At 37.2% G+C, this 16,281-nt stretch overlaps 3 protein-coding genes across 6 annotated transcripts in view; 1 reads left to right on the forward strand and 2 right to left on the reverse strand.

Moving 5' to 3' along the window:
* The window catches only part of CCPG1 (cell cycle progression 1), a 42,454-nt gene extending 42,066 nt beyond the window's left edge, over positions 1-388 (reverse strand). For all 3 annotated transcript variants that reach the window (XR_007453825.1, XM_049613659.1, XM_049613657.1), the window contains exon 1: positions 251-388. The gene's annotated coding sequence lies outside the window, so the exon portion shown is untranslated. The remainder of the gene's footprint in view (positions 1-250) is intronic.
* Positions 363-7,667, forward strand: PIERCE2 (piercer of microtubule wall 2). Its single transcript, XM_049613660.1, has 2 exons — positions 363-830; positions 7,174-7,667. The coding sequence occupies exons 1-2, from the start codon at positions 813-815 to the stop codon at positions 7,519-7,521; spliced, it is 366 nt and encodes a 121-aa protein (XP_049469617.1). The 5' UTR covers positions 363-812; the 3' UTR covers positions 7,522-7,667.
* A 2,889-nt stretch (positions 7,668-10,556) lies between these two features.
* Positions 10,557-16,281, reverse strand: part of DNAAF4 (dynein axonemal assembly factor 4) — a 70,254-nt gene continuing 64,529 nt past the window's right edge. Inside the window, exon 10 of one of the 2 annotated variants that reach the window (XM_049613667.1) lies at positions 10,557-11,037. The gene's annotated coding sequence lies outside the window, so the exon portion shown is untranslated. Of the gene's footprint in view, positions 11,038-12,134; positions 12,731-16,281 lie in introns of those variants that run through there. The other variant, XM_049613666.1, reaches the window with a different exon arrangement.

A 16,281-nucleotide genomic window follows, 5' to 3' on the forward strand; every position in this document is an offset into this window, starting at 1 on the left:
GACCTCGCCACCCGACGCCTCAAAGGCCGGCTCAGGCCCGGGGGGCTGCGGACTCGCGTTCCGAGACCACGCGCGCGCCTGCACACACCAGGCTCCAGGAGTCGGCCCCCGCCGGAGCGGACCCCAGTCCGAGCAGCCCCAGCCTCACAGAAGACCCCGCCTCTGCCTCCGGCAGAAGAGGGTGCTGGTCAGGGCCCGGACCGGTGGCCGCTACTCCTCTCCCGGGGTCCCAATCCGCCCAGGGCCGTACCTGAACGAGCAATGCCACCTCCGCCCGACTGCGCTGACTGTCGCGGTGGCGGCGGTCACAGCTCCGAGCACAGTGACGCCTCTCTTAAAAACAACAACCTGCTCGCAGGCGTCCGCAGCCGGGAGGCGGTGGCCGGCGGAGCGACGCAACGCATGCCGGGACTCGTAGTCCCGCCTGCTCCTCATGTCGGGCGCCGGAGGAGGGAAGAACTACGACTCCCGAAGAGAAGTGCAGCCCGCCGCTGCCAGGCTGCAGGAAGCTAGGCGGGGCAGCAGCGATCCTCACAACATCCGGGCCCCGGCGCTGGAGAGGCGCCGCGGCCGGTTGCTAAGGAGACGGGCTGCTCTGACCACTCTAAAGGATTCGCGGTTTCACCCCGAAAGCTACTCCCTGGATTAGGCGGATTAGTCGGTACATACTGATTCAGCCAGCGGATCACGTTCTCTTCCCTCCCTTAACTGGATGTAGTAAAAGGCCGCGTCCCCTGGATGCTCGCTGGTCTTCTTACCATCCGCTGCGGGGAAAGACTACGTTTGCCGAAAAAATAAGGAAGATACCGAGAATGACCGAGTACGACTGGGTGGGTTTGGGCAGAGAGCTGAATGTTTTTGACCGCTGGTACTCCTTGCTGTAAATTTGAGCATCGCCCACCCCCCGCCCCCGCAAAAAAAAACCACACCTTTTTACGCAACCACTGGGCTATACAGATGTAATTGTGCATTGCATTGAGCCAGAATTGCCTCTGAAAATATAAAAATGATTGGGGATGCTATGCAACTCGTACCCCATTGCAAACTGCGGTGATGGCTGTAAATGAGAAAAATGTACCTTGTTAATTTTACATTCTTACACTGTGCCTTGTTCAAAAGGGATAGGACCAAAAAAAGGATATGTTGCCCTTGTATTTACTGTTGGTGGAAGCAGTAGAAAGTTAAGGTTTAAGGTTAAAGTTAAGGTTTTGTCCCTCAATTGTGGCAAAAAAAAAAAAAAAAAAAAAAAAAAAGATTAACAAGGGAGATGATGGGCCTGGGCAGAAAGAAAAAGGTACCCCAAAATTTGACTTTTGGAGGGTTTTTTTATTCGTTTGCTTTTGGTGTTGCTCTAGTTAACATCACTTGTGACACAACACCAAAAAAGAAAACACAAATTTTAATTTTACAATTACAGCTTCCATAAAGGGCATTTTCATTATCTCAATGACTTATTCTTATCTTTTTTTAAATGTGCATGTGTTTATAATGAAGAACTTTGAAAAGTCACAGTGGCTTGACTTTCTGTAATTCCAGAGGAGACTGAAAAGTACATTAGTGAGAAAGCTAATATCTATCTATAGATTTTTATTCTTTTCAAGGCAATTTCACAGTGTAATTTTAAGACAATTTTAGAAAAATCATTTACAATTTTAATTAACCTTTTTATCCTTAAGTAATATTTGCTGTGTAACCTGGCAGAGCATTTAAAATAATCCTTTTGTTATTCTTTGTATGAGGCTGTATGTTTTTAATTGTATCTAGTTTGAACTCTATATTTTAAGAATATCAGATTTGAAGAGGGTGAAACCCAAATAAGAAAACTACAGTGAGGCCATGAATAAAGTAAAAGCCATGAATGTTCTTTTTTTTTAAGATTATTTATTTATTTTTGAGAAAGAGACAGCCGGGAATGGGCAGAGAGAGAGAGGAAGAGAAAGAATCCCAAGCAGGCTCCACACTGTCAGCGCAGAGCCTGACTTGGGGTTTGATCTCACAAATGTGATCATGACCTGAGCAGAGATCAAGAGTCAATTGCTTAGACTGATTAAGAGTCAGAGGTCAAGAATCAGACTGAGCCACCCAGGCACCCCTTGAGTATTTTGTTTCTAAGTCTATAAACATTTGTTAATTATCCTGGAAGTCTAAAAAGATTTAGGTAGACACTTAACATTTCCAGATTGTGTGGTACAAATTATGCCAACAAAGTTTGTCTTCTAGTTTGACTGGATTTGATTTTCTGTATTATATTTTGGGCCAATGATCAGAATTTAGTAGCAGGTGATTTGATGAAAGAGTACTCTGTGACTGAGGTTGCTATGGGCAACCTGACTGGGTGTCCATAAAGTATATTAGGGTTGCTACTGTTTCCTACAAGTTACAGGGCAGCCGCCTTCCAACTAAGAACCTTTTCCTGTGCTCCAGAAACCTACACACTTTTTAAAAAAATGTTTTTAAATTCATTTACTTATTTTAAGAGAGAGCAAGCATGAGCAGAGGAGGGGAAGAGAGGAGGAGAGAGAGAGAATCCCAAGCAGGCTCCACACAGTCAGCATAGTGCTCGCCTTGGGGCTCGAACCCATGAACCAGGAGATCATGACCTGAGCTGAAATCAAGAGTCAGAGGTTTAACCAAGTGAGCCACCCAGGCACCCCCAGAAACCTACACATTTTGAGAAAAGCTGACCTGTTGAGATACCATAGGATTCTGGTGACTTGCTATTATCCAGTCTACTGTGATATTTTTAAAAAACACTAATATGCAGTGTCACAAAGAATAAGTAGCAAGATCTGATGAGGTCTACTTCTAGGTTTGCCAGCTTCCTACAAGATTATGAATATACTGGGGCACCTGGGTGGCCTAGTCAGTTGAGCATCCGACTCTGACTCTTGATTTCAGCTCAGGTCATGATCTTATGGTTCATGAGATCAAGCCCCTCATGGGGCTCTGTGCTGACAGAGTGGAGCCTGCTGGGATTCTCCCTCTCTCTGCCTCTCTCCTGGGATTCTCTCTCTCAAAAAAATTATGAATATGAAGTATTAGTAAACTGTACTATACAGTTTATATATACTATACAGAAATGCAGAATCTCTGCCCTACCCCAGACCTGAGTCAGAATCTACTGTTTAACCAGATTCCTGTGTATTTCATATGTACATAAAAGTTAAGAGAAGGACTGTACAATGTAGTGTTATTAACCTGTAAACTTTAGAACTGAATTCTGGAACATCATCCATATGCACTGAGGTATATCTGAAAGAAATGATAAAAACTGATTCCATTTATATCACTTCAATTGTATTTCATTTTATCTCCATAACCACAGGAACTATGGCAATTTTGTTTTGTTTTTTATTAATTTATAGATGATACATAAACAATCTGCTATTTAACACAACCTTTAAAAATCAGAGTTACAGTACCCTGTCAACTACCATGAAGTTATTTAGATATAATAATGTAACTTCCTATCTGGAAGGATTTAGATCTTACATGTTCCAGAAGCTGCCAAATATTTTTATTTTTATATTTTTAAACTACCAAAATTTTTTGCCTATTTAGATAATAGAACATACTTATTAACTTATTATAACTTATTAACTTGTCACAAATAAAGGGCCTTATCATGAGTAAATATGCATATCCCTTTATGCTTTTTGAATAACAAAATCACTTAGATCTGTTAAAAAGAAAACCTGGGGCCAAGGTGGAATCACTTGCCCCCAGGATAGCAAACCAAGACTTAATTGCAGTTTAAGCCACTCCATAAGAGGAATTTAAAACCAATCAATCTGGAATTTTATAGTCAGCACCAATCAGGTGATCTGTCACCTTGGTTCACCCTCTCCCTCCCCCAAAGGAAAATGAGGTAATCTGCATGATAAAACCCTCTGTCCTTTCCCCTAAAGGAAGGTGACCTTGCCTGAAACAATCTTTTCTTTTGCTAGTAACTTATCCTTCCTATGAAAACCTTCCATTTTGTACCACTCCTCAGAGCTACCCACCACTTACTTGATGGGATGCTACCTGATTCATGAATTGCTTAATAAAGCCAATTAGATCTTCAAATTTACCTTGTTGAATTTTGTTTTTTAACAGTTGCTATTGCTACATTTGGAGGGTCCTGATATCTGAGTCCTCAGATTAGAAAACAACCATCTAATCCAGCTCCTTCCTTTTATATTTATAGACAAGGAACTTGAATCCTTGTAAAATAATTTCATCAGTCATCTAGCTATTAGTGCTAATATCAGAACACAGAACTGGTGATGCCTAAGAGGTGCTCTTTACAACTCTTAAAGCAGAAGGTACACAAGTAGCAAGTTTCCCAACTAGTCTGTTGGGAAATAAGCCATGCAGGTATGATTATGGCCCTCTCTCTACCCACACTCCTTTGCCTATCTCCCAGAGGCCTCTTTAACTCCTCACTATGGCTTAGCCACAACTTTCATAACATCATCTAGGGATCAGCAGCTTAAGCATCTCCTGGGACTTTGTTAGAAATGCAGAATCTTTGCCCTACCCCAGACGTGAGTCAGAATCTACTGTTTAACTAGATTCCTGTATATTTCATATGTACATAAAAGTAAGAGAAGGACTGTACAAGAGAACACTACTATGGATAAAGGACTTCTAGTTTCAGATAACTTCTCCATGTTATTAGTAGGTAGTAAAGCACTACTAAGATTTTGTTCCTGATGAGACAAGTTAAGAAAGAAGCAGGACTTAAAGGTGGCTGGGTCAGTAGTAGCTGGAGGTTCCAATGAGATAAATATTCATAAAATAACGTTCTAATTCCCAAGAACTGAGCAATGAAGTTTTTCTGAGGCCAAATATTAAAGTCTTTCAGCTCAAGATACCAAGACAATAGAACAATAACCAAACACTTCAGACCTTTGTCAATTACAGTATCAGTCTTTAAAAAAATGAATAGTTAACCTGGAGAACTTAAGAAGAAAAAAAAAAGACCAGCAATTTCATTTCTAACACCTATGTTTGCAACAGGGAAATTTACAGTAAGAAAAAGGCTTTTCCCTTTATTCAAATACAGCAGCAAAACAAGTGCTCTTGGGTTGGATTTTCAGGAAGATCCAAGAGTTCTCAAAATTATTTAAAGAAGCTCTTCTGAAAAGTTACTTTGCCTTATGAATGTCATTAAAACAGGCACAGCATGAGAACATAGTATACTACTTTGTGATACTACCTCATTTTATAAACTATAAATTTACAAACTTTACAAGTTCTGTGGGATAAATGGAGTCATTAGATGATAATTAAAAGAACAAATAATCCAGGCTCTCTTATTTTACAAGCAGGAAACTGAAGCATAGAGAATCAGACTTACCCAGGTTCTCACGTTCCTGGCAAGTCCAGGAGGCCAGACCCAGCATTCCAGTGCTCTTTTCACTAAACTTGATTCAGATTTTTAAATCCCTTATTCACAGAAAAATACTTCCAAAAAGTTTATTAAGGGCTCTCTTCAAGTAGAACATTAATAGTTGACTGAAAAGTTGATTGAATATGATTTATAGTACTGTTACATAAAAAGGTAGCTTTTAAGGATGTTATTATGAGGAAAAGATTTTAACTCAGGTTAATTTCAACTTGTAGCGCCTTTTTATTTTTCAAGATTATAACCAGTCACAAGTACATCTATTTTTTTAATGTTTATTTATTTTGACGATCACTTCACATAATTAAGGTTATTTTTGTGGCAAGAACATTTAAAATCTCTCTTACCAATTTTCAAGTATATAATATAGTAATGTTAACTATACTCACCATTCTGTAATTAGATCCCCTGAACTTATCCCTCTTATAACTGGAAGTTTGTACTCTTTGACCAATAGCTCTCCATTTTCCCCCATCACCCATCCCCTGGCAATCACTATTCTATTTCAATCAGTTTGACCTTTTTATTTTTAAAAAAATTTTTAAGGTTTATTTTTGAGAGAGAGATAGCAAGCAGGGGAGGGGAGAGGAGGAGACAGAATCCCAAGCAGGCTCCATGTGGTCAGCACAGACTCCGATGTGGGGCTTGAACTCATGAACTGTGAGTTCACGACCTGAGCCCAAGTCAGCCCTCAACCAACTTAGCCACCCAGGCACCCCTCAATGAGTTTGACTTTTCTAAACTTTTAGATTAATATATATGTGAGAATCTAGTATTCTTTATCTGACTTAGTTCATTTAGCATAATGGCTTCCACGTGGTCCAAAATGGCAGGATTCCGAATCCTTCCTTTTAATGGCTGATTAATATTCATGTGTGTATGTATACATGAGAGTATAGTATACTACATCTTTAGCCATTCATGCATTAATGGGACACTTAAGATTGTTCCCATTTCTTGGCTATTGTGAATAGTGCTGCAATGACCATGGGAGTGCAAATGATCTCCTCAAGATAGTGCTTTCACTTCTTTTGGATATATAACCAGAACTGGGATTGCTGGATCACATGTTAATTCAATTTTTAATTTTTTGAGGAACCTCCATACTATTTTCTATAGTGGCTACACCAATTTACATTCTTACCAATAGTGCACAAGGGTTCCCTATTCTTCACATCCTCCCCAATATTGTCCAATATTTTTGACACTAGCCATTCTAACAGTGAGGTGATATCTCATTGTGGTTTTAATTTGCATTTCTTTGATGATTAATGATGTTGAACACCTCTTCAAGTACCTGGTGGCCATCTGTGTGTTTTATGTGTGAAAAATGTCTATTCAGGTCATCTTCTCATTTTTTAATCAGATTCTCTTTTGCTATTGAGTTGTATGAGTTCCTTGTATATTTTGGATATTAACCCCTTATCAATATGGTTTGCAAATATTTTCTCCAATTCCGTAGGCTGTCTGTTCATTCTGTTGCTTCTTTTGCTATGCAGAAGCTTCTTAGTTTGATGCAGTGTCATTTGTTAGTTTTGCTTTTGTTGCTTATGCTTTTGACGTCATATCTAAAAACTCTGCCAAGACCTAAATCAGAGCTTTTCCCCTGTGTTCTTTTCTGGGAGCTTTATGGTTTTAGGTCTTACATTTAAATCTTTCATTCATTTTGAGTTAATTTTTATGAGTGGTATAAGACACTATTGTGTTAAGTTTAATTTTGGTGGGGTTTTTTTCCCCCAAAATTTTATAATTGACAATAATTTTATATCTTTATATTTTAGGACAAGAAAAGTGCTTCAGCTTCAAATTCAGACACAGAAATGAAACCTGAACAACTTCCCCCTTGTGTGAACCCTGGAAATCCTGTGTTTTCATGTATGTTGGACCCAAAGACACTCCATACAGCTACCTCACTATCAAAACCTAAGATGATTATGTACAAAACCAGTTCAAGTAATTATGGTGAATTTTTACCTATGCCACAGTTTTTTCCCTGCAATTATAGTCCAAAGGAACAAGTATTTTCAAGCCATATCAGAGCTACTGGATTTTATCAAAATAATACTCTAAATACTGCACCTGACAGAACCAGAACACTTGATTTTCCTAATTTTCAACACACTCTATGAAAATATATTCCTGTGTATATTTAAGAGAAAATATACTCAGGAAAAGTGAGTTCTAAATCTAAGGCTAGAATACCAAATTTGGACTAGAAAAGCATTTGAATTAGTTAAAAGAAAACTTTTAAGAAATAAAGCATTTGAACTGATAACTGAATGACAGTGACTTCTTCTTAAATTAAAATGTGTTCAAAATAGAATGGGTGGCTCAGTCGGTTGGGCGTCCGACTTCGGCTCAGGTCATGATCTCACGGTCCGTGAGTTCGAGCCCCGCGTCGGGCTCTGTGCTGACAGCTCAGAGCCTGGAGCCTGTTTCGGATTCTGTGTCTCCCTCTCTCTCTGACCCTCCCCTGTTCATGCTGTCTCTCCCTGTCTCAAAAATAAATAAACGTTAAAAAAAAAAAATTAAAAAAAAAAAAAAAAAAAAAAAAAAAAACAAAATAGAATAAAAGGTGGATGCGTTTTAGTACAAAATAGAATAAAAAGTAGACACATTTAGTACATTATTTAGTACATATTCTCCAAAAGTTTCAAAAGGCTTTAAGGATCTCACGTGTCCACTGAATATATTTAACAAGACAAAGGAACACAGGAGCACTAAGAAAAAAAATTGAATTAAGGAAGACTGACCAGTAATTTCCCAGTTTTCTGTTATTTCAACTAATGGCTTAGAACCTGGGGGAATGTTAGTTTCCACTGCTAGGCCGGTAGAAGAGAGGACCTGCTATTCATTCATTCATTTGGCAGGTATTTATAGAACACTTGCTAATGACAGTCACTAATGCAAATGGAACACAGAAATAAAAGACAGTCCCTTTATTGTTTCAATGAGTAATATTTTAGAGGAATGAGATTAGCAAATTAATAAAATGTGATAATTTATGTAAATTATGCAAAAGGTCTTTCAGACACAAAGACAGAATTGCTCAAATTGAGACCAAGGACATCAGGAGAAGCATCCTGGAAAAGGTAAAACCAAATCAAAGGGAAGATCAGTAGAGGAAGAAGAAGCAATACGTAGAAGTACAAAGATGTAAGAGATGCGGTACTTTTTTATAAACGCAAATAATTTGATATATCCTTAACAAAGTGTAAGCAGTGGTGGATGACAGACTATTCTTTAAACTATGTAATTCCACTGTATACAGAGATTTATTTATTTCAGCTGCCATCTGTTGAAACCACACTTGAGTCTGAGTACCTTTAATGAAAAAAATCACTGCTCTTATTTTTCCCTATTAGTGTCAGATTCAGGATATTAACATCAATTAAAAAATAATCTTGAGTTGCTAGGGGATCAGAAATTTGTATCTTCTATTTATAAAAAAATGGTTTGATTTGAGAAAATATTTCAAACTCTGCCTCATAAGATTTTTCCAAACACCTCAAAACTTATTTGATAATGACATAAACAAAAATTAGTTTTGTTCACCTCCTCTAAAACACCAAAAATCAGGGCATTGGACAAGATATTGAGGTGAATACTGCAAATTTTAAAAAAACTTGAGTTTAGTTGCCTTTTCTCCACAAAATCTATACAACCTGTTTTCCCCCTTCACTGTAGGTACTCAATTTGTGGCAAGTGAAGTCAATTTTTTAAAATTTAGAATCTATATATTAATTAACCTAAAGATTCTTACTATAGCAGGTGGTTAGGCCCTTTTTTGTTTGTTGCTAAAATTCTCAGGTGGGATGAGTATCTCAGAATCAAGCACATTGTCTGCAATAGCCACTATATAGTCATTTAGTGCCTGTTAAAGTCCAGGGATTTTCTAGGCACTAAGAGCATGTCCTCATGGAGCTTAGATTCTGGTAAATTCCAGTAGGGAAAAAGAGACCAAAAAACATATATATAGAGGGGTGTCTGGGTGGCTCAGTAGGTTAAGTGGCCGACTCTTGATTTTGGCTCAGGTCATGATCTAACGGTTCATGAGTTTGAGCCCCACGTTGGGCTCTGTGTTGACAGTGTGGAGCCTGCCTGGGATTCGTTCTCTCTCTCTCTCTCAGAATAAGTAAATACTCTCAAAAAAAAGTATAGATATATATGTGTGTAAGTACATATATATATAGACATATATTTACATTTACATACATGTATAAATGTACATATATAAATTATGTATACATAGTTACACGTAAATATTTATGTATGCCTATAAATATATATAAAATATGCCAAGTGATAAATGTTATGGGGAAAAAAATAAAATAGGGTTGGGGGAAAGGGAGTGCTTAAGCAAGGAGTTATTTTTGGTAGACTGGTCTGGGAAGGTCTCTGATAAGTTGATGTCTGACCAAACCCCTGAAGGAAGTGAAGAGAATCTCTGGGGAAAGTAGAGCTGTTGTGAGACAACTGAACATGTAGTCTGGAGTTCAAGGGAGAAGCCCATGTTGAATATAATCAATTTGAACAACATCCACACGAAGATATTATTTAAAATCATGAGGCCAGATAAGACTATAAGGTATTCATAGAAAAGAGACCAAAGGACTAAACTCTAGGGAACTCCAACATTTAGAAATCATGGGAATGAATATAAATAAACAAATGAGATCAAGAAGTGATTAGTGAAGGAGGAAGAAATTAGCAAACTGATGCCCAAAAGCCAAGTAAAGGATTTGTTTCAAGAGGCCAGCTGTGTGAAATTATCTTGAGAGGTAACACATGGATTGAGATCTGAAGGTACAAATAGGCAATGCAGAGAACATTAGTCACCTCAAGGAGAAGTGTTTTAGTGAGGTCACAGAAAGGAAAACTTTAATGGAATAGGTTTAAGAAAAAATGGAAGTGGTACTTTTTAGTAGTTTTGCTGTAAACTGAACAGAGAAATAGACTGGAAGCCGGAAGTAGACATATGGGGCCAAAGGTTATTTTTTAAAAGATAGGATAATATAGCCTATTTGTATTCTGATGGGATAACTTTTTGTGAACTACTGACCTGTACTAATCAGCTCTAAAGATAAAATGTAGTTGAAGACAACTACAGAGTAATGTTTCTTTAATATAGACTAAAAAAACTAAACTGTATAAAATCAAAAGCATGGATAGACAATATACAGAATTATTCACCAGCTTATAGTATATTTAGAATCTGGATACAAACAACTTAAAAGAAGCTTTAGAGTTTGGACTGTGAAATTCACCACTTTGTGAGATATACAACATAAAGCAATACATTTTTGGAATATGCTAAAATGTAAGTAAGTAAACAAATACACAAATTTGTAACTTACTTTACAAATAAGTAAACAAACACAAACGAGTTTGTAATTTTTCCAAAAAGAAGGATTTCATTTCAGAAAACAGTTTGAACAACTCATTCTTGTAGAAAATATTTAAACACATTAGGTAAAAAATTCAGAGGGGCCCGTGCATGGCTAAGTAGGTTAAGCATTGGACTCTTGATTTTGGCTCCGGTCATGGTCTCATGGTTGTGAGATGAACCCCACATCAGGCTCCGTGCTGAGCAGGAAGCCTGCTTGGGATTCTCTCTCTCCCTCTCTCTCTGCCCCTCCCTGGCTCTGAAAAAACAAAAACAAAAACTCATATACTTTAGGCAAACTTTCCTACCTTTATATGATTATCAGAATTGTTGACATTTCACTTCCATTTCTTGACTCATCATTACTGCAAATACAGCATGAGCTCTCAGCTTCAAATAAAACGAAGTTTATCTTCCCAAAGTAATATTTTATCAGTGAGTTTAGGTCTGCCTCTCTTTTAGCTATAAACTAAAAGACTATCAGAAATCTAGTTTACCCCATCAAAAATCTAATAAATATATTTGAACAAATAAGTTGATTGGTTTTTACCATGTATAATAGCTAAAAATTATTGAGTTTACTATTTCTATTATTGTACTGTTTTTTTTGTTTACTAAACAAAAAACATGTTTATTAGGTCATAAAAAGGATAAAACGAAGTATAAATACTGTCAAAAGTAGTTCCTTAAAAAGACTATTTTAAGATGGCCATAGGGTCATCATATGCCTTTAAAACATTTTAGAAAAAAAAATAAATTAAAAAATAAAACATTTTGGAAAGGGGAATTACATTTCAAAAACTATGGGTAATGACAAAGAGAAGATGCTGGTAATGTGGTCATTATCTGAAGCATAAACCTGGTTTTATTGGAGAGTTAGTTACAGTGAGGTATGCCTTAGGGTTTATAAACAAACCTTATAGGAAAGAGGAAGCCTGTTGTGTACAATTGGTTGCATGATGCCATGAAACATTCTATTCAAACTAATTCTCCTTGTTCTGATTCTATGTGTTAAAAAACAGAATTCAACTGAGTGAACTTGAAAAATTTAACTGGCTTTATTTAACAGTCAGGCAGGATCCCATCTAGCCAGCAGAAAAGTGCTCTGAGAGGCTAAACAAAATGGAAGATGTTTATAGGCAGAAACAGGGTGGGACAAAGAAGCTATAAACAAAAAAAGGGGGAGGAGGAGGAGGAGGAAGAGGAGGAGAAGAAGAAGAAAAAAGAAAAGAAAGAAAGAAAGAAAGAAAGAAAGAAAGAAAGAAAGGAAGGAAGGAAGAAAGGAAGAAAGGAAAAAAGGAGAAAGAAGAATTGTTTCAGGCAAGGTCACCTTCCTTTGGGGGAAGCATGGGGTTCTAGCAAGCAATTTACCTCACTAGTGCTGATCAGAAAATTCCAGATTGACTGGTTAAAGTTCAGATTCTTGCAATTATATCCTGATTTGCAGCAATGGGGGCAAGTGACTCCATTTTTATTTTACTTTTTTAATTATTTTTTATCATTTTTAAAATTCCAGAATAATTAACATACACTGTTATATTAGTTTCAGGCATACAATATAGTGATTCAACAATTCTACACATTATTCAGTGCTCATCACGATAAGGGTACTCTTAATTCCCTTCACCTATTTCAGCCATTCCCTCCCCTCTGGCAAACACCAGTTCTCTATATTTAAGAGACTTTTGTTTTTCGTCTCTTTTCCCTTTGTTCATTTGTTTTGTTTCTTACATTCTACATAGGAATGAATTCATGTGGTATTTGTCTTTCTTATACTGACTTATTTCACTTAGCATTATACACTCTAGATCCATCCATGTTGTTGCAAATGGCAGAATTTCATTTGTTTTATGGGTAACATTCCATTGTAGATACATACCATATCTTCTTTATCCATTCATCTATCAGTGCATACTTGGGTTGCTTCCACATTCCAGTTAATGTAAATAATGCTGCAATAAACATAGGGGTACATATATCCTTTCAAATTCTTATTTTCATTTTCTTTGGGTAAATAGTAGCGAATTACTGGGTCATATGGTAATTGTTTTTCATTTTTCAAGTAACCTCCACCCATTTTCCACAGTGGCTGCACCAGTTTGGATTCCCACCAACAGTGCCCAAGGGTTCCTTTTTCTCCATGCCTCACCAACACTTGTTACATCTTGTCTCTTTGATACTATCCATTCTGACAGGTGTAAGGTGATATTTCATTGTGATTTTGATTTGCATTTCCCTGACAATGAGTGATGTTAAGCATCTTTTTGTGTGTCTTTGGAGTAATGTCTGTTCATATCTTCTGCCTGTTTTTAATCAGATTTGTTTTTTGTTTTGTTTTTTTGTGTTAAGTTCTTTATATACTTTGGGTATTAACCCCTTATTGAATATATTATTTGCAAATATCTTCTCCAGTTTGGTGTCTTTTTGTTTTGTTGATTGTTTCCTTTGCTATTCAAAGTTTTTTATTTTCATGTAGTCCCAATAGTTTATTTTTGCTTTTGCTTCCTTTGCCTTAGGAAACATATCTAGAAAAATGTCAGAGAAATTACTGCCTGTGCTCTCTTCTAGGACTTTAGGTGTCATATTTAGGTCTTTAGTCCATTTTGAGTTTATTATTGTCTATGGTGTAAGAAAATGGTCCAGTTTTCCCAAAACCATTTGTTAAACACCCTTTCTTTTTCCCACTGCATATTCTTGCCTCCCTGGCATAGCTTTATTAACCATGTAAGTGTGTGTTTTTTTCTAGGCTTTCTATTCTGTTCCATTGATCTATATGTCTGTTTTGGTGCCAGTACCATACTGTTTTGATTAATACAACTTTGTAGTATATCTTGAAATCTGGGATTGTGATACCTCCAGTTATGTTCTTCTTTTCCAGATTACTTTGGCTCTTCAGGATCTTTTGTGGTTCCATAAAAATTTTAGGATTTTTTTATTCTAGTTCTGTGAAAAATGCTCTTGGTATTTGATTGGGATTGCATTAAATCTGTAGATTGCTTTGGGTAGAATGGACATTCTAACAATATTTGTTCTTCCAATCCATGAGCATAGAATATCTTTCCATTTGTGTCATCTTCAATTTCTTTCATCAATGTTTTATAGTTTTCAGAGTACAAGTCTTTCCCCTCTTTGGTTAGGTTTATCCCTAGGTTTTATTATTTTTGGTGCAATTGTACATGGGATTTTCTTAATTTCTCTTTCTGCTACTTCATTATTAGTGTACAGAAATGCAACAGGTTTCTGTATATTGATTTTGTATCCTGCAGCTTTCCTGATTCATTTCTCAGTTCCGAAGTTTTTTGGTGGAGTCTTTAGGGTTTTCTATATATATAGTATGTCATCTACAAGTAGTGAAAGTTTTACCTCTCCTTACCAATTCCAATGCCTTTCATTTCTTTTTCTTGTCTAATTGCTGTGGCTAAAACTTCCAGTAGTATGTTCAATGAAAATTTTGAGAGTGGAAATCCTGTCTTGTTCCTTCCCTTGGGGGAAAAGCTCTGTTTTTCCTCATTGAGGATGATGTTAGCAGTGAGTTTTTCATAGATAGCCTTTATTATGTGGATGTCTATTCCCTCTAACCCTACTTTGTTGAGGGTTTTTATTATGAATGGATATTGTACCTTGTCAAATGTTTTTCTGCATCTATTAAAATAATATTTTTTTATCCTTTGTCTTATTTTTTAATGTTTATTTATTTTGAGAGAGTGTGCACACACATGAGCAGGAGAGGGGCAGAGAGAGAGAGAGAGAGAGAGAGAGAGAGAGAGAGGGAGAGAATTCCATGCAGGCTCCCCACTCAGCATGGAGCCTGATATGGGTCTTGATCTCACAACCATGAGATCATGACTTGAGCCCAGATCAAGAGTCTTAAGCTTAACTGACTGAGCCACCCAGGCAACCCTATCCTTTTTCTTACTGATGTCATGTATCAAGTTGATTGATTTGTGAACATTCAGCCACCCTTATATCCCGAGAATAAATCCCACTTGATTGTGGTGAATGATTTTTTTTAATGTATTGTTGGATTTGGTTTGCTAATAATTTGTTGAGGATATATGTATCTATGTTCATCAGAGATATTGGCCTATAGTTCTCTCTTTTTTTTGTAGTGACTCTATCTGGTTTTGGTGTCAGGGTAATGCTGGCCTCATAGAAAGCTTTCCTTCCTCTTCCATTTTTTGGAATAGTTTGAAAAGAATAGGTATTAACCCTTCTTTAAATGTTTGGTAGAATTCACTTGTGAAGCCACAAGTGACTCCATTTTGGACCTGTTTCTTTTAACATGTTTACCAAGCAATTTTATGATGTGATTTACTATATACATCTGTTTATAAGGAAAGGTGAATTGTCATATAACCTATCATCCCCATGCAGATGCTCAATTTCTAATTATGAATTAATAAGTAGGCAGTCTGTTTTGCTGGGTTAATAATTAATAAGTAGGCAGTATGTTTTGCCCAGGCAGTCTCCTGAGCTGGGTTAATGTGAATCTGATACTCAGAGATGGATCAGCTATTGATAGGTCTTTGAGAGTGAGACTGAGCCAGATCAGATCAATACGATAATGAAATACTCCTGTTGTCAGTCTTTTTGGGAGATCACCTACTAACCCTTTCCCCAGATGGTATGTGCAAAAATCCTTTGTCCTTATTTGGCACATGGATGAGATTCACTGGAAAGTACTTGGCTTGCTGGTGACAAGTGGTCTCTCCTTCACCAAACTCTAAACAGGTTCCTTTAGCCACTTTCCAACTGGGCCTCATCCTTGGGCCTTGTCAAGTTCAGTTGTTAGCAAGAATAATGCTAAGTTGGGTTAGCCAGAATCCCCACCATTAATTTCAATCACTCTCAATATTTGACCAAATTCCTCACCCCTCATCATCCCCAGGTAATGCCCAATCAACCTGGCCTGCCTTCAGCAAGAATCCTGTTAGATTAATATAGCCAGAATCTCCCTACCCCTGATGTTTCCTCTTAGTGATTTTCTATCCACTGACAACTCCGACCCCCACCCCCAACTTGTTCCTTAGCTGTTAATCACCACTTGTCCATTGCCCATGCTATATTATGAAAAGACCCCAATTCTACACTGAGATCTCTTTTCTTATCCTGTAATAGTTCCCAAGTGAAATGTGTTTTTACTGCTCTAACTACTGTCCAGCTCTGGTTTTCTTTGACTCTGGAAAACTGGACAGGATATGTTTATACAAACATATGTGTTTACTTTCTACTTAACTATTAGATAGCACCTATCTATTAGGAATAACATTTTTACTTCTGTCAGTAAAGAGCTAAAATGTATTAAAAAAATTATACCAAACCTGGTCTGGGACAAACCACTTTTGCTTAATGTAATTCACAAACCTCTTTCTGGGAAGAAAGAGATGAACTGTCCTCATAAAATGCTTAAGCACTTTAATGACATAAAAACAGGTTTAATCAAACTAGTTACCCATCCACCCTGACTCCGAAGTGACTATCAAAGGGCAAGTGAGTGGTATAT

The sequence above is a fragment of the Panthera uncia genome (assembly GCF_023721935.1).
Source record: "Panthera uncia isolate 11264 chromosome B3 unlocalized genomic scaffold, Puncia_PCG_1.0 HiC_scaffold_1, whole genome shotgun sequence".
NCBI lineage: Eukaryota > Metazoa > Chordata > Mammalia > Carnivora > Felidae > Panthera > Panthera uncia.